The 22798-nt window shown below is 40.7% G+C and overlaps 1 protein-coding gene across 1 annotated transcript in view; it reads right to left on the minus strand.

Moving 5' to 3' along the window:
• Positions 1 to 13404: 13404 nt before the first annotated feature.
• Positions 13405 to 22798, minus strand: part of MYRFL (myelin regulatory factor like) — a gene marked incomplete at its 3' end in the record, with an annotated part of 44052 nt that continues 34658 nt past the window's right edge. The window contains exons 20-25 of the mRNA XM_082073318.1: positions 19673 to 19747; positions 17690 to 17777; positions 17399 to 17473; positions 15652 to 15760; positions 13585 to 13659; positions 13405 to 13491 (exon numbers count right to left, since the gene is read on the minus strand). Of these exons, the coding sequence (XP_081929444.1) occupies positions 13405 to 13491; positions 13585 to 13659; positions 15652 to 15760; positions 17399 to 17473; positions 17690 to 17777; positions 19673 to 19747 (509 nt within the window). The remainder of the gene's footprint in view (positions 13492 to 13584; positions 13660 to 15651; positions 15761 to 17398; positions 17474 to 17689; positions 17778 to 19672; positions 19748 to 22798) is intronic.

The following is a 22798-nucleotide window of genomic DNA, read 5'->3' on the forward strand; positions in this document are numbered from 1 at the left end:
GGCATGGAAAGAGGGAAATGATTGCTCCAGAGACATAAAAGAATGGATATCTGCCCCCCATCTGGAGCCCCATCTAAACCAGAGCAGCTCAGCATGATGCAGCATTCGGTATAAGCAAATTCACACAGTTCTTGCTCTATACTGGCTATTTTCCTGCATTTGTTGCCAAAAACACAGGCTTATCTATTGAAGAGAAAGGATTAATATTCCAGGATATGTTGAACGTGACATTTTAAAAACAAAATGTGACTTGGCTACATTGAAGCAGGGCAACGCACTGACCCTGTGTCCTGGGAGACTCCAGAGCCTGTGGTGGGAGCTCTGTTAGCACTGTTAAAGTAGATGTGGGAAATGTGCTTTTCAGCACATTTCAAAATGTAAAATCTTCCCAGAGGGGAGGCAGTAATTGAAGAGAGAACTGCACAGGAGACTCTGGAGGCTTTATCAAAATCCAGCTGGGCATATACCTGGAAAAGAAAATTGACACACGTCTCCATAAAGCCTGTAGGAAGAGGAAGCAAAGACAAAACATGCATGTGCCAGGATTTTATAACTCCACAATCCACAGAAGTGCTGTAAGTCAAATATTAATCATAAGTGAAGTGACCTTGGGTCTCTGTTCCCTGTGTAGAACTTGTACTCCCAGATATACTATGCAACAGTGGCCACTTTTCCTCCCTCCCAAGAGGGTGAGCCAATGACTGCACTCAGCCAAGTGAGAACTTCACTTCTTCTGAGATAAGCACATTTATGTACTAGCCTTTTTGGAGAAACATGACTTAATCCCACAGCCAGTGAGATTTCACCCAACATGAAACTGTCTGTCACATCATCAGCATGATGCCTGTTGCTTCGAGAAACGTTATTGGACTACGAAGGTCCTCCCAAGCTTATGTGAGCTGGCTCTTTGCCAGTCACTGAAAGGTGAGCACAGAGAAGAGCTCAGTTGTTGGCTTGGAGGCTGTTTTGCAATTTGGAAAATGTGGTTTCTGCTACTTGCTCTGCTGGGGCCCTCTTGGGTAACCTCAGGTACAGCAGTCTCAGCCTCTGCTGTCCCTAGTTCAGCCTGACAATTTATCACCTTGTCCCCACTTCATGGTCATCTGAGCTGCCTGTCAGTCAAACTGACGGTGATGTATTGGTATTCTAAGGCACACCACGGCCAGTACTGGTTTACTTTAAACTCTGTTCTGTTCAGGGCTAAGCCAATTTCATATCATGGGTATTTACTTCTTCACAAACACTGTGAGTGAAAGCTTGCAATTGCCTCAAAAAGTAGAAATAACTACAACCTTTGTTGGCAGTGTAATGTGTTTCTGTTAAGCAAGGATTATGTTGCTTTCCTCTTTCCTGTGATGCATAGATGAAGGTACACAGCACATTTGGTTTCAGGTTTGATGCTGTCACTTCAGGAGAGGCAAGAGCCTGAATACAAAAACTCAATTTGTGATCTAACATTTAAGTTTAAAAGCTTCATTTTAAGGTTCCACAAATTTTCTTGACCTTCGAAAGGCAATCAAGCCCAACAAATGGCTTCTGGAAACTGCCCATGCTGGGAAAACATGCAACCCTGGTTAGACACAGTTGAAATGAGTGGACTCATAAGCAGCAGCAGCTGAGCAAAGCTCCACTGTTTTCCAAGGATTTTGCTAAACCCCTGAACTTTATATAACTTACTGATGGTCACAGTGCCTGCCACAAGTTGCTTAAACTACAATTGTAACCCAGGTCATCACCACAACACATCAGGTAGCACCGAGGTGATGACACAACCACTTCATCAGAACTTTAGGACACCAGAGACAGGACATCAGAGCTTTAGGTTACCTCCACCTCCTCTGATAGCCTGGTGGGAATAGCTCTCTTCCATAAATGAGGTAGAGGATGAGTTTTGCAGACCAACCATGTGTAACGTCACTGCAGTAGGTCACACTGAACTGGTGTTATCTCCCTCCTGAAGGAGAGCAGACAGGCCCTCAGGCCACAGCGTCTGCAACGCTGGCTCTGGCAGTGCTGGGGAACAGACTCAGCTCCTCCACCACAAAAGACTTTGGCAAAAAGGAGCCAGGGCAGGCATTGATTTGGGGATCATTGCCATTTTTGCTGGGATGTAGCTTTAGGGAGGAACTCAATGGGTTTGTTTTCCTGTCAGCAGCTTCATCACTAAATTAGCTGGCTAGTTACAAAATGGTGATGCCAAAAGCACAGCAACACAGGGAGCCTGGTCACAAGCAGGCATATCTAGACACCAAGCAAAACCTCTCCTTCTGTCTTAGCTGAAATATAGCTTTACTCATTTATGGGAAAAGCCCTTAAGGCTGTCAGTCAGGAGGCTTCAACTTAATTTTGCAAACATGTTGAGATCTCCAAGACTTGAATCTTTTTCATACAAGGCGGCAAAAAACACAGGCATCAGTCTCAGCAGTGACAGTGCCCTTCAGAGTGATTTCAAGATCCCTGGCCCAGCGCTACGCCGGGACAAACCATTTTCAAAAACTGCCTTTTCCTGCCTGCTGGTCGCAATACGCTCACAGAAGCAGAAAGCTCGTTACTGGCCCTAATCTAAAGCCTGTCCTTCCCAACTCGGTGTCCACACAACGTGCCCACTCCAGCATTTTACTGCCCAGGGGCCGGATCCCTCGGAGCGCTGCCACCCTGGGCAGGGAGCTCACGGGGTGCACGGCCGGAGCTCGTGACAGCGACAGGCAGCTCATCCACTGACGGCGTTTGGCAAGGCAGGATGATTTCACAGAGGACGCTCCATCTGTCACTGTGTTCTGCGGCAGAGCCTGACCTCACTAGCAGTAAGGAAGCCCCAGCAGATTAACATTTAATGATGCTTTCAGTTTCAGGCCTTGTAATTTTTCATCTTTCAGAGGGCAGACACAGAAGAGGAAGAAAATCATATATTATGTACAGCATATCGGTCTTCTGCTTGCAACCATCTCTTTTAATATGCTTGACTTTGACAGGTTTGATTTTTTTCCCCTTTTCTGCATTGAAAAAAAATCAATTATTAAATATATTTTACTCCGGCAACAGAAGATCAGCTCCTTCTTGTATACACATACCATTCTTGTTTTGATTTGTGTAACCATAGTACATAATTTGGTTTAAATAAGTAAAGACAGGAGGTACGGTTCTCAGTAGCTGTCTGAACAGAAGCAAGGAAACTAAACTCCTTCCTCACCAAGACAGAGCAATTGAGATCCTTCAAATCCTTCAAGTCACTCTCTTTGTTGTCTTGAAAAATATGTTTAACCACATAACACAAAAATAAAACCTTAAGGGACAGTAAAGTGACCCAGAAATGCAGAGTTTTCATTATTTTCATTAATTAGTGGCGCTCATTTTGTATTTTCTGCTTGGGAAGCATTCAGCTTGTGCCCTGTGCTGAGCAGCGCGTGTGGACGAAGCACCCAGAGGTCTGGTCTCCCCAGGGCCTCCTTCCTTCATCCACAAGGAAGGGTCATTGCTGCTAAACGGAGCACCAGCTGAAGTCAGTGAGACCATCCACAAGCACAGAAGCCTATTGAAGAAAAAGCATTACAGTATGAAAACTCACGAAATGCATGTTCTCTGATGATTTGGGTTGTTATTCATAGGAAATTTTGAACTGGAAGAGGGATTTACATGAGAAATGCACCAGGACAAAAAGAAAGGAGAAACACAAAAGCCAGCAGAGAGATCCCAAGTTGCTGAATTTTGAATTTGGGATGATATTTACCAGGAGACAGGCAACAGACAGATCCTTAAAGCAAGTAGATCACAAAGGAAAATGATAAGACAACTACCAAGAGGGCAATTTATGCTGCTTTGGCCATGATGCTGCAGGGGGGAGGTAGATGGGAATGTAGGAGGCTACAGAGGAAGAGCACCAACTGAGTGCCATTAACAGTCAGTTCTGTGGACAGAGACCAGCCATTATATGCACTATGTTAAAGAAAATGCCTGAGGCAGAAAACATCTAATGAAAGTAAGAGCTGCTCAGTCATGAGGAAAAAAAAAAAAAGGCAATCAACCTGCCCCACCCAGTAGCCTTTTCAGTTTTGTTTTGTTTTGTTTTTTTAAGTATAATCATAGAATCATAAAATTATAGAATCATAGAATGTTAGAATCATTTCAATTGGAAGAGATCCTCAGGATCATCGAGTCCAACCATAACCTAACCTAACTCTAGCACTAAACTACGTCCCTAAGAACCTCATCTGCAGGTCTTTTAAAGACCTCCAGGAGTGGTGACTCCACCACTTCCCTGGGCAGCCTGTTCCAATGCCTGACAACCCTCTCTGTAAATATTTTTTTTCCTAATATCCAATCTAAACTTCCCCTGGCACAACTTGAGGCCATTTCCTCTTGTCCTATCACTTGCTACTTGGGAGAAGAGACCAACACCCTCCATGCTACAACCTCCTCTCAGGTAGTTGTAGAGAACTATAAGGTCTCTCCTCAACCTCCTTTTCTCCAGGCTAAACAGCCCCAGCTCCCTCAGCTGCTCGTCATCAGACTTGTACTCCTCACCAGCTTTGTCACCCTCCTCTGCACCCTCTCTAGCACCTCAATGTCCCTCTTTTGATGAGGGGCCCATGAAGTAGTGTCCATGAAGCTTCAGTAGCCAGCCAAGCAATGCTCACCTACCAGCTCCTACCGGCTGTGAGAAGGTTACCACAGCAAGTTTCTACACCTGAAGAAATCAGAGCTTCAATGCTTGGAAAACAAAAACAAAAACAACAACAAAAACAACAAAACAAAAATAACAACAACAAAAAACACACACACACAAAAACCAAACCAAACAACAACAACAATGAAATAGGGGAAGTCAGAACTGATTTTCTTGCAACCAAGACCTTCCAAAGTAAGAAAAAGGAATTGCTTTTTGAAGATCAAAATTGCAAGTCACAGCAGAGCTGGCTTATAGGAAACTTCCTTCTCCTTGGTGTTGTGCAAAGCCATGTTTTTAATGTTGTAGGTACTTCACATCTTCATGGCCCATCTCTGTCCTACTCTGCTGTAGGATGGATACCCCTGCAATGGTGAGAGACATGCTAAGCTTAGGTATATTATTTCTCAGAGTGGGAGAAAAGCTTCCAGAAAACTTCAGTCCTTCAACCTGCAAATCTTACAGCCCCTTTGCTAAAGCTCAAAGCAGATGACAATGGCATAGAATCCAAGAGACAATTCATTTTGAATAGTAAAAACGGGTGTTTGTGGTTAAGTGCAACTACAGAAACAGAAGAGTAAAGCCTAAGACCAAACTTCACTCCCTATAGTAAAATTCTGCGGTGTTAGGATGGATTTTTTATAAGCATCCATCACCATTTTGTACTCTCTCTGCCCCAAATGTATGCACTGACACAGTCCACAACAGCACTATACAGCTGGGAGGCAAAGAGTGCAGTGAAGACCTGTGGGCAGTTCTCTCTGCCTATGTAACGTTTTCACTGAGTGCCATGCTTAAGAGCAGGACCCTGGCCAAGGCATAGGCAGCGTAACTACAGGATATAACCACATTAGCCATTCCCAGATCCATAGATATGCAAATCCTTCCTGCAGTCTTAATTAAACTCGTGAGAAATCAGGAAAAGATAGATTGTGCTTGTTTACTGCCTCATTTTGTTAACAAGAGATAATTGAAAAAACACATGCTAAAGTGATTGCCTAATCATCACATTGAATTACTTTAAAAAAAAAAAATCAATTCATCATGATCAAATAGTTGTTTATAAAAAAAAAAGAAAAACCACACAGAGCATATTACTTGTTTGAGTGAATCTCATCCAGTCTGGACAAACAGCCTTCATGCAAGAAGCTTTGCAGAGCAAGGAAGACCAAGGCTGTGCCCTAGCAGCCTTTGGATGAATTTTGGGAGTCAGAGCATCCTTTCCGCTGCTTCATCACCTTCCATTTGAGAATGTTTCCTGTCCCTTTGCTGTGCATCCCAAGGAATGTCTGATACATGGACAGGTGCTCCTCCTTGAAGCACTACCCTGACCCTGTCCATTCACCCTCTGCAGGCAAGGTAAAGGCAATGAGGGTCCACATGAAGAACTTGCACAACCCTACACCTCCAAAAGGCAGGATTAAGCCCACTGACAACAAAATTCCACTGTCACCCCTAATGACATTCTCTTAATTTAGTTTTTCAGTGAGGAAATGTGTCAGCCAAAAGCATAATGAATTATTTGTAAGTAATTTAATCTGAAGAGGTTTGTTCCAAACTTGTGTAAGGCTCTATGGATGTAACAAAGCATTCAGGACACAACTTATTTTAGGAATCAGCAATATGCTTTAGGCAGAAATCTTGATTTGTAAGTACTGCATTCTGCCCCAGCAGATTTCCTTCCTGATAGACCGTGACCACTTCATAATTCTCGGGCAGAACCATGAAGATTAATAAAAAGCAGAAAGAGGATTTTAATCAACACAGCCAGCTGGTCTGTGGTTTAGATTATGTTGTGGAAGGGAAAGTGTAACACTAAGATTGAATGAAAAATGCAAAGCACTGATTATCCCACAGAGTATCTCTCCAAGCTAAATTAACATTAAATTCAAATTTGCAAATCCTTTGCTTGTATTACTGTGTGTAGGCAATTGCGACGTATTCAACATTAACTAGAAATTAAAACATCCTCCACTAAAATAATTAGTTTTATTTTAAATCCTGTTCATAAAAGTCACTTTCCTTCCTATCCATTACTAAGAAGGTGAACTATTTAAAATCTCATAATTTGAAAGTATTGTGACGAGTTCCTTTTTTATTTTGCAAGGAGGTAAAGCAGAGGACAGGATGGCGGGAAAGCAGCCAGTGAGGGAAGAGGAGATGGGGGCTGCTCAAAGCCCAGGAGCGGGAAGATGAAGGTTTTTCTGACACAGGGACACACAGCTGAAGGATGAGAGCTGCAGTCTGCAGGGGAACAGCTCCGGGGGCCTGGGAGTTGGTGACTCCTCTGGGAGACCAACCCAGAGAGTCGGTGGAGGCTGTGGCCACACTTCTGCTCCTGGCTGGCAGATGTAGGCTGCTGCCAGCTGCTGCGCAGTGGGGGGAGAAGGGGGGAAACAGGCTGGCTGGACTCAGGCCAAGGAGCAACAAAAAGGCTTGTGTGCTATGGCCACATTGCCCTGCCCCACCGAACGCCCAGCCTGCAGAGCGCCATAGCAACCAGGGTTAAAATTGGGTCAGGACTGCCAGTGTGAAACCTGTTATTTTGAATATGGGGCTTGGGCTTGCACTGAAAATGTTTATTCATGTGCTGGTTTGGCAGAAGACATGCTAATTGTGGAAGCTGGAGGAGGGAGAGGACACTATGAGGATGTCAAGCTGCCTGAAGTGCTACAACTACATGAATTTTTCTTTTTTTTTTTAAACCTACACTAGACCTGGACAAGACACACTAGGATTAGCTAAAGTGCCTTAACACGTCTCCAACCTCACTGCTGCTCTGGATGTGCTCAATAAATGCCAGGTCCTGAGTCTTGCTGGGGACAGCTGAGGCTGGGCCAGGCAGGTACCTGAGCCCGGTCCCAGCCGGCAGCACCTATGGGGCCCCGGGCAGCATCAGCCAGGCTGCCGGTGCCTGTACCAGGATGCGACCGCCCCTCGGCACTCCCCAGAGCTCAGATGCCAGCAGGAGGGGCAGCAAGTCAGTGGACAAAATATATGGAATCTGGGACAAGGACATGCTTACATCTTGGCCTTTCCTTAGAAAGTGCTCTTCTTTCAGCTGAACGATTTTGAAAGTGTGGGACATAGACAGCAGTTGTCACTCCAGATATCATTTGGTGGCTTGAAGATGTTAATTAAAATTACTCATTCCACAGTGACCAAACACACCCACGTCAGATTAGAAAAATTCAGCGAATACTACACATCAGAAGAACAAAGAAGAAGGTGTGGAAGTGTATCAGCGAAAACTGTTTCTTCCAATTACTTGATCAACATTGTCCAGAACAAAACAGAAAAGCTCATAGTTTTTCCAGAGAAACATTTCTGTACCCTAATGAGGATTTTGAGTTAACATGCCAAGCATTCAAACCGAGAAGCTAAAGTTAGACCTATACACTCCTCACTGGGCCTCATTTTTCAAAAGTGCTGAGCATGTTTTTTTACTAAAACAGAGTCTGTTTGATTAGTCCCAAACATATATAATCCTTATATACATGAGCATCTCAGTGTGTTTAATACATTTACCCTTAAAATACTGCCCCACTTCCAGTTCCTCTTCCCTTTCAAGAAAGGAAAATACTGTGAGGAAGTTATTAGTGAGCAGCTGAGGCATGAAGGTTTTGTCACTGGTCACAGGTCTACAAAGGAGCAAGGCTGAATCCCAATTTCCTTAGTGTCGAAGATGCTATCCAAAGTTCTGGATCTACAAACTTGCCAGACATCCTGTTTCAAAAAGCACCATCTGCCCTAAGAAATCCAAGAGCCATCACTAGAGATGCCATCAATTGTGTTCAATGCTTTTAAGTGTACAACAATGTCATATAGAAAAGCCATGTCTTCCTATAAAGCAACACACCACACAAAAGTCTTAAAGCATTGCACCTAGTTTATAAATTATAATTATTTTTCTGTGTATCTTGAAACTAATTTCTACAGCTACAATGAACTGATTTATTTTAAACATGCTCTAGCACTCAGATTAACAGAGATAGTAAACTTCATGTAAATCAGGTTTTTATTTTGCAGCTGGATTGTCTCAGGTTCTATGCAGTGGACTGGTAATTTAAGAAGCAAATGACTCCTGAGTGAGAAACTTCTTGCACTGTGGGCAGAATTTAACCCACTAACAATTCTTAGTACAAATATTTTTCTGAGTGTAGAAAGAAAACTATGATCTTCGAAAAATATAGATAAGCAGAACTTAATCAAAAGCTCAGCTTCATGTTTCCCTTCAGACCTGTGCTGTGCAGGGCTCCAAACTCAGCTTTGGGCTTGCTATCTTCTCACAGCAGGCTCACATCATCTCACCAGGCCAACACAAATAGCCTCCTCACTACCTACCAGGCTTCTTCCGCACTAAAGAGTCATTTGAACTGAGCTGCAGGCAGAAAGAAAAATGCCCCTTTGCTCACAGCTGTCTTCAGCTTCAGCTGGGGTTGTGCCCAAAGGTTATGGGATCAAGCTGGAACACAAGAGGTTCCACTTAAATTTGAGAAAAAACTTCTTCTCAGTAAGGGTGCCAGAGCACTGGAACAGGCTGCCCAGGGAGGTTGTGGAGTCTCCTTCTCTGGAGACATTCAAAACCCGCCTGGACATGTTCCTGTGCGACCTCACCTAGGCGTTCCTGCTCCAGCAGGGGGATTGGACTAGATGATCTTTTGAGGTCCCTTCCAATCGCAAACATACTGTGATACTGTGAAAGGTTATCAGCTATTCCAGTTGCAGACCCACAACCCAGAACCACCTGTTCTGCTCTTTGGCCTTGCACTTGTTTTCGTGGGATGACCATGCGGAACATTTCATTTATAACCACCCAGGTCAGTGCGTTGGGCTTTCAAGGGATCTCAGGTCCTCACTTAGAACGCCACTGCCACTGCTGGATCAAACTTACTGAAAGCAAGGCTAGGTAACTTGTGTTACCGTCAAGTAAAAATATGAATTGCCATAGCATGTTTTTGGTAGAAACAACACTGTCTGAAATCCAAATCAGATGGTACCAGGTCTCCCTATTCTAACTTCAGCTCTGCCTCCTGACATTCACAACAGTGTCACAAAGATGGGAAGTTTGTTTTACCTCAGTTTCCTCTCGAGTTAGGGGAAAATACTCTAGTGATCGCTGTTGGAAGTCTCTACAATTCATCTGTGTTGTGCTAAAATGAGGTAAGGGAAGGGGATTTCCTCTTCCAGGTAGAATGTACATAAAACATTAATAATTCATTATGTAGTATCATGAAAATTGTTTCAAATTGTAACAACCACTTCTTAAAATTGTTGCAACTTCATCACTGGGCACAAAGAAATGGAAAACAAGCAAAAAAACCAAATAAACAAACAAAAAACCCACCTCAGATGCCTAACTTTCTGGAACCATGTTTTTCATTTCAAAAAATCAGTCCATACTTCCCTTAGTTGTTTGGGGCAGAAAATGCTGTTGGCCATGTTTCCCCCACGGCATTATTCTATGGCAGTCCTGGTTCAGTGTTGCACAAAGGAGAAGAACTGCACAAGGTAGAGAACATCACCAGTCCAGTAGTGTCAAGATTTAAGTTCCACCTCCCCGAACACAGGAAAGGGAAGGCTCAGCAGACATAGAAGCGAGAACTATTCCTACAGCTTCTGTATCTCCACACAAAAATGGACCAAAATCTGGACATGTATATCTCCCACTGTGCATCTGCTGAGGCTGTATCATGGTTTAACCCCAGCCATTCACTCAGACTCCCCAGGTGAGATGGTGGAGAGAATCTAAAGTGAGAAAACTTGTGAGCTGGGATAAGGACAGTTCAATAGGTAAAGCAAAAGCTGCACACACAAGCAAAGCAAAACAAGGAATTAATGCACCACTTTGCATGGGCAGGCAGGTATTCAGCCATCTCCAGGGCTTTCCAGGCTTCATCACACATAACGGTTACTTGGGAAGACAAAAGCCATCATTCCAAATGTACATTCTCCTTCCTCCTTTTTCTTTCAGCTCTTCTTGCTGAGCATGTCTAATGGTGTGGAATATCCCTTTGGTCAGTTGAGGTCAGCTGTCCCAGCTGTGTCTCCCCCCAAGCTCTTGTGCACCCCCAGCCCACTTGCTGGTGGGGTGGTGTGAGAGGCCAAAAAGGCTTTGGCTCTGTGTGAGCACTGCTCAGCAGTAACTGAAACACCCCTGTGTTATCAACACTATTTCCAGCACAAATCCAAAACATAACTCCATACCAGCTACAATGAAGAAAATTAACTCTATACCAGCCCAAAAGAGCACAGGCTGACACTCCTCGGGCTTGCTGAACCTGCAGTACATGCACTGTACAGCCAGCCAGCATGTGCCTGGCAATTCAATGTATTCTGAAAACATTGTCCAGGCGAAGGAGAATAAAAACATATTCTGGGACTTCCAGGTGATCAAACACTTGGCTGACTCTATGACAAAAAAGCCATAATGCAAGTATATACCTAATCATTACATCAGGTATATTCTCTTGCACTTTCAAACCTCTCGCATATGAAATCCCAGGCAAACAGCGAAGTTTTTCTTTTTCAACTAGACTAAACTTCTAGACAGAAAAAGAGAGCATGTTCAGGGATGCCCAGGGTTCTGTTACACTACTGGTATTTTTCTCCTGGCCCTGATCCACTAACTCATTCAGTGGTAACCCCAATATAATTAGTGTCACAAGGGGACAGAAGCCAGCTGATCCCCATTTAAAATGGTCAAAACACTACCATTAATATGTCATCCTATTTAAAATAGTCTTTCAAGCTCACTGTCATTCACAGATTTTCTCAGGAGCCTGAAGACTATTTACCACGTTTTTTCAATGCCAAGTGTTTCATTTCTGCCAGGTCCTTCCTCGCTTTTGCCAAGGTGGATTTTTGCTACCTCAGACTTGTTAGAACACAGCCTTCATACAGCAACTTGTCATCTTAAATCTCTACTAAAAACATATGACAGGAGTAAAGAACTAGTTTAAAATACGTGAATGGGTGAAGTGATTTGTACTAAAATCATCACAAGCTTTTTCATAAAGAAAATAGTTTCTTTCCCGCATGCATCTCACCCCAGGCTCTAATCACAGGAATTTTTTTGGATGACAGGAAACACTGGGAGCTTGTATCCTTCTACTGCAGTGCTCTGTGGCATGGAGAAGAGCATCCAACCCAGTGTGAGGAAAACCAGGTAGGTCTAGAAACATGCAATGTTTGTTCAACATGCAGATGCACTAGCATCTGTGACCAGATGGCACTTAGGAATTATCCTCAAGCATGGACCATAAAAAACTAAAGGCATGAATTTCTGATGCTTTTGGATCCAGACTTCCAAGTCCAGTTAGTCTCCAGGATATTACAGAACATGTGACCTACACCATAAATTAAAACAAACAAACAAACAAACAAACAACACAACCTGAAGCACACGCATCTTAAAATATCAGTGAAAAATTCATCCTTAAAGGAAATCTCAAAATAGTGACAAAAGAAATGCCAATCAAAGGCACAGAAACAAATGAAACTCTCCCATCACATCGTCAGGCAATAAATATACAATTAAGACACATTGGTGTTTACAAAACCTGTAGTCAGCGCTTTTTTAGAGATTAATCTTTCTTCCTAGTGTTTCCCTTGCGCTGCTAAATAAAGAATTTTATTCAAAGTAAGGCTGTTCAAATGTAACTTTTACGTTATGAATCTTTAAAAGCCTACAGTCTCTCCATTAAATTTATTCTATCTTCTCTACACAAAATGAATTATTTTTCTAAACATACCCCACAACACCGTACTTGGTTATCACATCTGTTTTGCTTCTGTCTGAGCAACTAATGTGGAATTTAATTTAAAAAGTTTTACCTTACAAATATATTTTCTAAATAAAACCAGAAAGATTTCTCCCATGCAAGTGTGTATCCATATGTATCTTAGAAAGACACACATGCAAGATATTATTCTTTTCAAATATTTCTATTCTTCCATCACACTGGCACAAATCACAAACACCAAGAAAAAAAATAACCTGAATTTAGGAGTAAATAGTCAATTCCTGCTGTACAGTTAGAAAAAAAAAAAAAAAAAGTAGATTAAATATGTATCATTCAAACAGCAGCAGCAGCATTAAATCACACAATCATAATGCCAATGATGGTACTGTTTTCTGAAATGGAAATACTTACCTGACTGCAGAATTGACCTGTCGTTCCCTAACTTACAGCACCTATTTTAGAGGGCATTTGCACAGAGCTACATTTCTCTCTCAAAGTTTTGTTTGGTTTTTGTTTTGTTAGTGGAAAAAAAAAATAGATTTATATATAAATAAAGGGCAGCAGATACTAAAAGGAGGCACATGCCTGTAAGACAGAATTAAGTCTCCTGACTGCAAATAACATTTTATTACTTTACCATCTTCTGAAAACTAGAGTGCATCCCAGCTCAGCAGAGCTCCTACCCATTTGTTCTTGTCTGCCATATGTACAATATCATCTAACTTCACTATGATCATTGGGATTTCTTATTTCCACATTGTATACTCCATTGCCTCATGTCCTTTTAGGAACAGTTCCTGGAAATGCAGAACTATGGTTGCTATCAAACACTTAATGTGTCTCCTTTTTTTTTTTTATTTAAAAGCAAAACAAACAAGAAAGTGCTGTACAACTCATCAAGATGTTTAAAAAATATCCAGGACAATTCATAAGTCTCTTTTTCATATCAAGAGCTTCATTGTCTTTTCCCAAAAGAACAGAATGATCAACAATATTTTAGTTGCACTGCCGATAAAAATAGAAGTAGTAATCAGTAAAAAACATCCCAGAAAAATAATGATCTGTTGAGCAGGCTGCAAAACCCTGTAGAAGAAAAATAAAGGAGATTCATATATGATCTGCTCTCAGTTCAAATGCTATTTGTCTTTCACTGTGTTGCCATTTGAAAAGGCTTACCGGTGCAGCTACACGGAAATGGTACTTGCTGTCATAAAATTTAGCTACAGGGAGAGTCCAAATATGCTGACGTCCCTAGATGAAAAAGGAGAGAGAGAGATTAGATGACCTTATTTCACATTAAACTAGAGAGAAGGATAGGCTCTGGAAACATTCCATTGACAAATGCAGTGCAAAGTAATTAGGACAACACGACTTGATAGCTATAGTCAAAGTATTTGAAGACAAAGTGCTGACTTTAAACCCTGCAAATGTGGGTTTGCTCTGATCAGATCTGCACGGGAAGTGACAGACATCTGGCTCCCAGTGACACTCAGCTGGCTCTGAGTAACAGAACTCCCTCTCTAGTTTTCCAAGCAAATCCCACAATAAATAGGGATTATTCCTCGTGTGCCAGGTGGCCCAAGAGCCTTATGGAGCAGATGGCAATTCTGCTGTTTCTGAAACAGCAACTTTAGTAGTCCTCAGAAATCAGTGACGGTTCCTCTACATATTTCAAAGATAGGAGTAGCATCTTCACTCAGTATTTCAAAAACAGATGTAGGCAAGATTTCATGCTATTTTGGACTGCCATGTCCTGCCATGTACAAAGGAAATAACATATTTTGTATCTGAAATATTTATGCTACATTTAATAAAATAAAATTTAATCCTCACCTACTTTTGACCTAATGATCAATGGAAACTCTTATTTCATCCATTTCTACTCTCTCAACTCCTTCATCTTTCTCTCCTCCCTTCACTTTCTGGCACATTCTATCCTTTGGAGATGATACGTTCGTGTGATACAACTTTGGTGAGATTGCTGAGTCCAAATGATTGCTGTCCTGCCCTTTGGTAGAGCAGAAGCCTTTCAGTCCCTTGGAAAATCCTCTCAAAAAAAAAAACCCCAAACCAACCTCTTCAACTAGGCAGCATTTCTATTCTGAGTCACATCAAACCCGAATGCTCACTGCTGCTGGAGGCTAGTTAGCTTTCGTCTTTTGATGTGGATTTCAGGTTGACACGGGAAATCTCCTTGACCAGTTCTGGCAGTAAGCTTCAAAGATATTTCTGCATTGTGAAACTCCCTGGGCCTAACTTAATCTGATCTCTGTTGGAATTACGGCAGACAGGTCAAAACTTGGACAATTTTGGCTTTCTCATGGCTTTGCAGCAGTTACAGAGAAGCTTGCAGTTTTTTGCAAAGACACTTGAAAAGTTGATCAGAAAGTCAGCTAAAAGAGTGAGGGCTATCCCAACTACTTTGATTTGACAAAGCACCAAAAAAGTAATTTAAAATCATATAATGTATAGCATCATAGATCAGAAATCTAAATAAGACTGAAATTACTTCCAACTTCATGGAGCTTTCTCCTACGATGCATTCAGAAATGCTACTGCCCTTCCTACTGTTTTAGCCAGAATAAACATTTCCAAGCAATATGAACGAACTGATGCCTTGAAAGAGTCTTATATTTCCAGAGAATATGAAGGGAGTTTCAGTCCTTCGTCAGTTTATTGGAGATAATCAAAACTTTGCAATATTTTTTTCTGGGGAAAGCTAACACATCTTAACAGTTTTTATTCCCATCGAGTCAATCCAGAGAATGACATTTAAACAACTCCTGTTTTTACAATGAACAATTTTCCCTAGAGAGATCACAGAGAATTAAAGGGGAATACTACCATCCTTTTCAGTCAATTCAAGACTTAAAAACTAGAATTCATTAGCCATTTGACAATAATGGAAACAGTAGAGTAGACAAGAGTTTGGCTTTGGGTGAAAAGTACTCCCATTTCTTAAGTATCTCTGGAGATATAATGAGTTATAGTGTTGAGTTAGGCTAAACTAAACTCAAAAGTGTGCTTGTAGAGAGTCACTGGATAGACTTTTACAAAATGCAACAGGAAACTGATACCTACCAAAAGGCTTCATCTCATTATGGTCATGCCAAAGCCAGCTATGACTGGGAGACACAAAGTACCATTTGAATTCCCGCTGCCTTAGCCAAGATGAGAATTTTGCAGCCATTAACTTCATAAAAATGATCCCCACAAGCCAGAGTATTGCTGCAAAAATCTTACCTGTGTAGTTTCGAGGAAATCCTTCCTACTGTTTTGTTTTAGAGAATAATAGGAGCAATAATTTCCAAATGTGACTTTGCAGAGAAATACAATTAATGGTTCTGTGGTGCTTCAAGAAACAGAGAAAAATAAGGATCTATCCCACTGCTCTTAAATAGAATAATCATATATACAAATACAATATACACACAAAGGGGCAAATACAAATAATCAAATTGTGGAGAAACAAAGCAGAGGATCTTACTGCACTGGTTGATATGAGGGAGATAAACCTAAGCCACCAACCTCTAATACAGTCCTATTCCCTGCTATAAATGGAGGATGTTTTTTATTTGGAAACCTGGGTGATCTTTACAGTTGTTAAGATAGAAATGGACACTAAACTTCCTCAAACTTAAAGTATGTTCATACCAGAAGCTATTGTAAATGACTTTTTATACACTTTACTCATCATGACGTGCTTGAGCTGTGCGGCTTTCATCATGCATAGGCACAATACACCTGTGCCAGAGGGTACCTGGGCACCCTAATACAGCATCAGTTTTATAGACCCATAATAAGCCTTAAAACAGAGACATATATAAATAACTCCCATTTACTGCTGTAGCCATGCAAGCTTATCACTAAAATGAAGTAAAAATATCCCAGACTTGGTGTGGGAAGGCAGTGGCAAACAGAATTTCATTCAGAATTCTTCAACAGCAAAGACTCCGTGGTCATATCTTCTCCAAACTATCCCTGGAGACAGTTTCCAGCACTTTCTAGCTTACCAGATTGCTTTTCTGAGACGAGCTGTCAGTAGTGTGTGTTGGTTTCAGTTAATCTTATTCAGCAGGCATAGAAGTTTTCCAAATTTTTGCAGTAGTTACAGTGTCTTACAACATTTGGACACAGCAATAATCCAAACATGTTTGGGTTTTTGAACTTATTAAGTTTGCGGCTTTGTTTAGTGAAAGCTTATAGCAAAGGTATATATTGAAAATCCCCCTCCCCCAAACCAATATCCAAAATAAATTCATCACAGTGAAACTCTGACTATGATGTATTGATCCCTATGTGGGAGGGTTGCATTATTAGTTTATAATGGCATACACTTAAAAGACAGATTTTCGGTTGCTGTAGAAAACAAGCAGGCACTCTAGGAGGTCTGTAACATTTCCTCTTGTCTGAAAAAGGCAGATGTTTACAAGGATAATATTCAAGATCAGAAGACTGGACCTAAAGACCATCCATAACTTCACAGAGCTCTTTCTTGGAGAGACTGGAGTCTTGAAGTGTCATCTAGCAGAGTGTTTCACAGCTGTTCTGGCTATCACCGGCCTTTCTCAGAGAAGGGTTTGTTCCTTCTGGGAGAACACAACAGAGCCAGGCTTTTATTTGAGGAGAAAATTCCTGCTGAGAGGATTAAGTTTGCTGCTTGTTCCTGCTGTAAAGTCACAATTTTATGCGTTATAAAAAGCCCTCAAATCCCTAGTCCACAGGCTGCAATTCTGCTAATATATGTGGACATGTCTACTCAAATGATTATTACACTGAACCTGAAGACTACTGGCTTTTAATATCTGCATCAATTGGTGCAATTGTCATTGGGCTGAGAGTGGTATTGAGCCTATGCTACAGCAATGGATAGTTGTACACAGATTTGTCCCACTCCTCTGAATAGGGACAAATCCAAGCCACAATAGAAAGCAGGCAACAATTACTACCCAAAAAAAAGAAATTATGTATTTTATTTAATTGTACTTACTTCATTTCCAGTGACATTCCTACATCCATGGGTGTATATTTGTTAACAGGAATAACATAGGTGTAATTTCCAGACCTGAAAAAGGTGGCATTAATGGACATGAGATTTTGAGATAGGTAGCATCTTTGTAAAAACATTGTGTTTAAATTTAAAAAGAAAATATATGAAAAGGTAGAAAAAACTCCTGTACACTAGAGGAAACAATTGTGAAAAGGAGACAGACAAGTAGCAATGCAACATTAATGGTATTCTGTTCCACCATAATAAAGCATGATGAAACAATTTACTTACCTGCACTGTAGATTTTTACTACAATAGCGGTTGTCAATGCTTTGCTGTGTTTCCAAAATCTGTATGGAACTGATTGTTGTGTCAATCCCTAAAAATATTAAGAAAAATGTTTTATTCTTGATTGCTTCAGAGATATTAGATAAAAGCATAATAAAACTGCAGTTAATAAAGCGGTGTCTACTCCCTTGCTTGCCACTACACGAGTTGCCACAAGTCTAAATTAGCTCTCACTAAAAAGCCTTTGATTGATTACCTGCATTGTGCCATTACAGGGGAGGTAAGATCCTTGTTCGATTTACAAGGACAGATATCCTGGGCAGGCACCTAATATTGTAACCTTTGATTTTCGGCAGACATTGAAGGCTATTTTGGTTGTAGTCCAAGTATAATCGGATACAAATGTGCCAGTGTTCATTTTGATGTGCTGGAATCCATGCTCATAAAAGTAATCATTAATATGAAAGACGTCATACGAAATGGTCCTCAAACAGAAGGGGCCGAACGGGTATAATACTCCGAAGTGGGCCTAGGCTCACACTGCCAGTGTTTTGGGGAAGGTCCAGGTGGAGAGGGAGTGTCTGAGCCATCAGCAGAGAGCCAGTCTCCAGCTTTTGCCTACAGCATCAAGCTGCTGACAGTTTGAGTCTTGCAGTGTGGTACAGAATGCACAAGGACAACCTGGTCCAGCAGGCCCAGGTCTGCTCTTCACATCTCATTGTGAACACTGGTTTGGTATTTCTTTTCCTCTGTTCTACAGCAACATTTCCCTGCTTAGCAAAGAAACTTGATGATTACAAGCTGACCTGTGCTATGATTGTAAAACATCTGTGCGGTAGGATACACTTAACTTCCAGCATGCAAATATCCACACTTATGCTTAAGTGACAGAGGGAAATTGAGCATGTTCATCTCAAAAGAGCTAACACAGAGAACATTTCCCTCTGACACGGCATCTCATTACAACACGTATCATAGTAATGCCACAGAGGCCCTTTTCAGAGGTGTGTAGCCATGTAAAAAAAAATCAGAAGGGAAATGAATTTTTCCCAGATCATCCCACTGGGGTGTACCCAGGCAAAAAGCAGAACCGAAGTTCTGTTTCTCACATGACCCTGGGTAGCAACAGAACATTTATTAAACAAGCAAACAAATCAAAACAAAAAAAGACAGGGCATCCACAAAACCAGAAAAGACAAGGAGTAATTCTGCTGGTACTGAATGAATGCCAGAGCATAGCGTTATAACATATAACTCATCTTCACAGAAAAGAATCAATATTTCCAGCCCAGACTGGCTCTGTCAGCAGTGCCCGGTCACTAAAATGGGAGCCTGAAAGCAAGCCAAATGTCCTGTGTCAAAGAACTTCATTTCAACTCCACAGACATGTTCCTGTGTAACCTCATCTAGGTGTTCCTGCTCTGGCAGGGGGATTGGACTAGAAGATCTTTTGAGGTCCCTTCCAATCCCTAACATTCAGTGATTTTGTGACAGTGTCAGGATGCTAACGCAGAGATGGCCCCTTTCAGCAGCTGACATTTTTAATCCATTAGGTAAACTGGGCCAAACCCCCAATGCTTCCTTTACACTACATGATGCATTCCCTGCACACAAATACCACACTCATATGCTTAAGCATCCTGGTGTGTAAGGGTTAGCAGGGCTGAGCACCTTACAAGATTTCAGCACCTGTCAAGGGAAACATCACTTGTCATTTTGTCACGCCTGAAGCCAAGTCTAGGAACTATCTAGAGAGGGCAGAATGTCTAGAAAAGTTAATGAAGATGTAAGAATAAATTGCAATGACAAGAAAATTATAGTGAATCACAGGTATTTAATAGATTCCTAAGTGCTAATTCTCTATAATGACCAGTTATAAATGAAACTTCTCTAAATTCTAGCAGCAGAATTCCAAGCCTAAAGGTAGCTTTTCAAATTATACAATTATACATTTCAACAGTTGTTTTAAAAAAATATGAGACTTACAGTCATTTCCAAGATCAGGTCTTCCATTAGGTATTTTCACTGTATTTCCTTCAGGTGACATGTTACTTTTGTTTCCTGTGAAAGAATGTATGTACAAATGTCCCCAAGTTAGCCTTGCACAGTTGTACAGAAAAATATCAATACAACACCAGAAGATGTTTTGTTAATTATCTCTTGGATAAAGGCATGCATAATGACAAGAGAAACCTTTAAAAAACAACGCATCTCCATTCAGAAGAATATATTATTTTTATATATATATATAGTTAAAAGTCTGTAGGTAACAAGGAACAACTTTTGAAATTCTACAGTATATCTGAAACACTTCAAAAAATAGCCTAGTAGAAAAGATTTCATCCCCCACACAGCATATCACCAACTGTTATAACAGAGACCCAAAGCGAAAGTCAACATCCAGTCAGGCACTTCAGCACAAATCTGATCATAAAGCCACATCTTTCTTATTAGTGAGAAAATTAATAAATAGGCACCTGCCACAAAAACATAGGCCAGGGGAATAGCTTAGTTTTTTGAATGTGAGACGTAAGACACTGAGGATGGGCCCAAGTGAGACACAGTACTTCAGAAAGGGAAGGATGAGTCATCAAATTGAAGAAACTAATGCACAGCTCTAACAGCATAATCACCATGTTCACTGATGTCACCTCTGCAGTTTTAAACACTGAACAATGCTGGGAAATATAAGATGATTTTTTTTTTTTTCTGTATTCATCTTCTCAGCATTTCTCCAGAAAAGTGAACTTTAAAAGATCTTTTGAATAATCATCACATCATACACCCTGGGGAAAGCAAAAGGCCTTTCAAGCCAGTGGGAAATGGTTTAAAGCAATTCCTGTGCTTTTACACTAATTGCCAGCCAAGAATCTGTCCAGAAACATGTTACCAATAAACTGTCACTCAGAAATGTTGATCTTGCCTAAATTAACATGCTTCATCAAATACCATTTCATTTGGGAAAAGATGGAATCATATACTTCTAGAATACCAAAATGTTCCATTCCCATGTTTTTCAAAGGAAGCATTCTGATTTCAAAATGACTGTTTAGAACAGAAGTCACTGCTTAATCATATAAAAATCTACTTTACAAAAGGAAGCATCAAAATGCATTATTTCACTGAGACTGAAACAAGACAGCTGGATTGACCTTCCTATTTTATTTTTCATTCCAGATTTTGGGTTTTGTTTGAGTATTGGAAAATATGGAAACTCAGACTTTCTCATGCTAGCGGGTAACTGAGAGCATGGAACAACATTAGCAACTGCAGTCTGAGGACCCAGAAGAAATTTAATACAAAATCATCTCTGAGAGTTCTACCATTTTTGTGGTTTGTTATGAATCTATGATACTGCTGCCAGTTATTGCTTGAATCTGTTTTCTATTTACTTGCCTATCATATAGATCTGCCCGTTCTGCCGATTTAGGTGGTAACTGCTGCATTTAGTAGTCATCTGCCACCCCACTTCTTTACTGTGTGATCTGCTGCCACACACCTAGTAAAATGGCTACTGAACACATGCCAGCACTTAGACTTGTACGGTAGGTCTTGAGGCAGATCTAAAAAGGACCTATTCATTCTCTCAGTCTTCTTTTTGATTTACAAACTAGTTGTCACATCTTCTTTTTACTTTCTGCTGTTTTCTCTTAATAGTCTAGATATGTTAGCAATGCATTAAACATTCCCTGCCTTTTTGCATTTGCATTAACAGAACTACTCTGTAGGAAAACCTGTATAGGCTGGTAAAGGTAAAAAATTGCTCACTGAAATGAAGATGTTCTTCCTGTAGACACAATACTTAAACTGTGCAAGTATTGGCAGGAATGTTTGTTACATACTCTGAATTACTAAGCATTTAATACTGTGATGCTTTGATAGATGATGGAAGAAAGCATTAAGTGGGTATCAGAATTTTGTACAAAAACTAAAACGAAGACACATTTATTTCACTAAGTTTTCAACTATTCAAAATGAGTCAGTAAGGAGTATAGAATTCTTTTTACTTGTTATTTTACTTTCCATAAAATTACTATTTCATTCTCTTTTAAGCTGATGTAGAAAAGAGGAGCCCGAAGTTATTTTTATTTAGAGCTCAAATTGCCAATTGAGAACATCAGAAATCACGAAAAAACATTGTAGCAGCCATCAATAAATTGTAGTAAACTGCCACTCTGTCACATACCATAATTCTGAGGGCTTTCTCAAAGGCCCATGTGGGGCATGAAGAACCAATTCAATAACAAATAAAAAAGTATGAGCATGACTAGAATGTAATGAGCACAACCATTATCTTCAGATAAGATTCAGATAAAGTCATCCAATATACTTGGTATCCTTTTTCTTTCCTCAAGCATCTGCTGGTTTTAATAAATGTGAGTTGTAACACTCTATAAGCAGTATGGAAAAGACCTGCTGATGATTTCTTGTGGTAGTACCTTTCCATGAACCTTTTACCTACCATCTGAAGACAATAAATGAAAATGCACGAAGGTGGTCAAAATCCAGCAGGAGCCCTCACCAAGCTTTTTATTGTGAGGATTAAGACACCAGGGAGAAAGAAGGCTCTAAGAGAAAGTACAGACAGACCCTGGTTACCAGCAACACTTAAGATGAAGGGATGAGCAATGAGAACTAATAGCATGGAAGCACAGAGCAGAAAAGGTCCAGATGATGAAGGTTATTCACACTCCTCCTTTCCACTGAAATCAACAGGAGTTCAAAACTCTAAATCCTTCAGAGAAACCAGTTCTTAAAACAAAGTCTGAGGAAAAAGGCCACATTGAGCTAGACTACATAAAGATGTACTGAACTTTTGTTTAATAAATTTTCTGTTGCTTATAAATGCTTTTGTTTCTACTTCAGCACTCCTAACAGCCTTCTCAGCAAGTCTTAAATGCAAGGGATTAGGATTCACACTGGCTGCACTCAGCTGTAGCCTGCACCCACAGAATTCAGGTATCGCATGGTGGAACAGTGAAAGCTCTGTTAAATATTAACTCCCAAATTAGCATTTAAATCAACTGTAATGTGAAATTGTTTTGTATTTCCATGAGTCAGACTAACCATCTGATTCTAAAATATCCACTGTTTACCTTCTTTATTCCCCAT

The sequence above is a fragment of the Streptopelia decaocto genome (genome assembly GCF_964273445.1).
Source record: "Streptopelia decaocto genome assembly, chromosome: 1".
NCBI lineage: Eukaryota > Metazoa > Chordata > Aves > Columbiformes > Columbidae > Streptopelia > Streptopelia decaocto.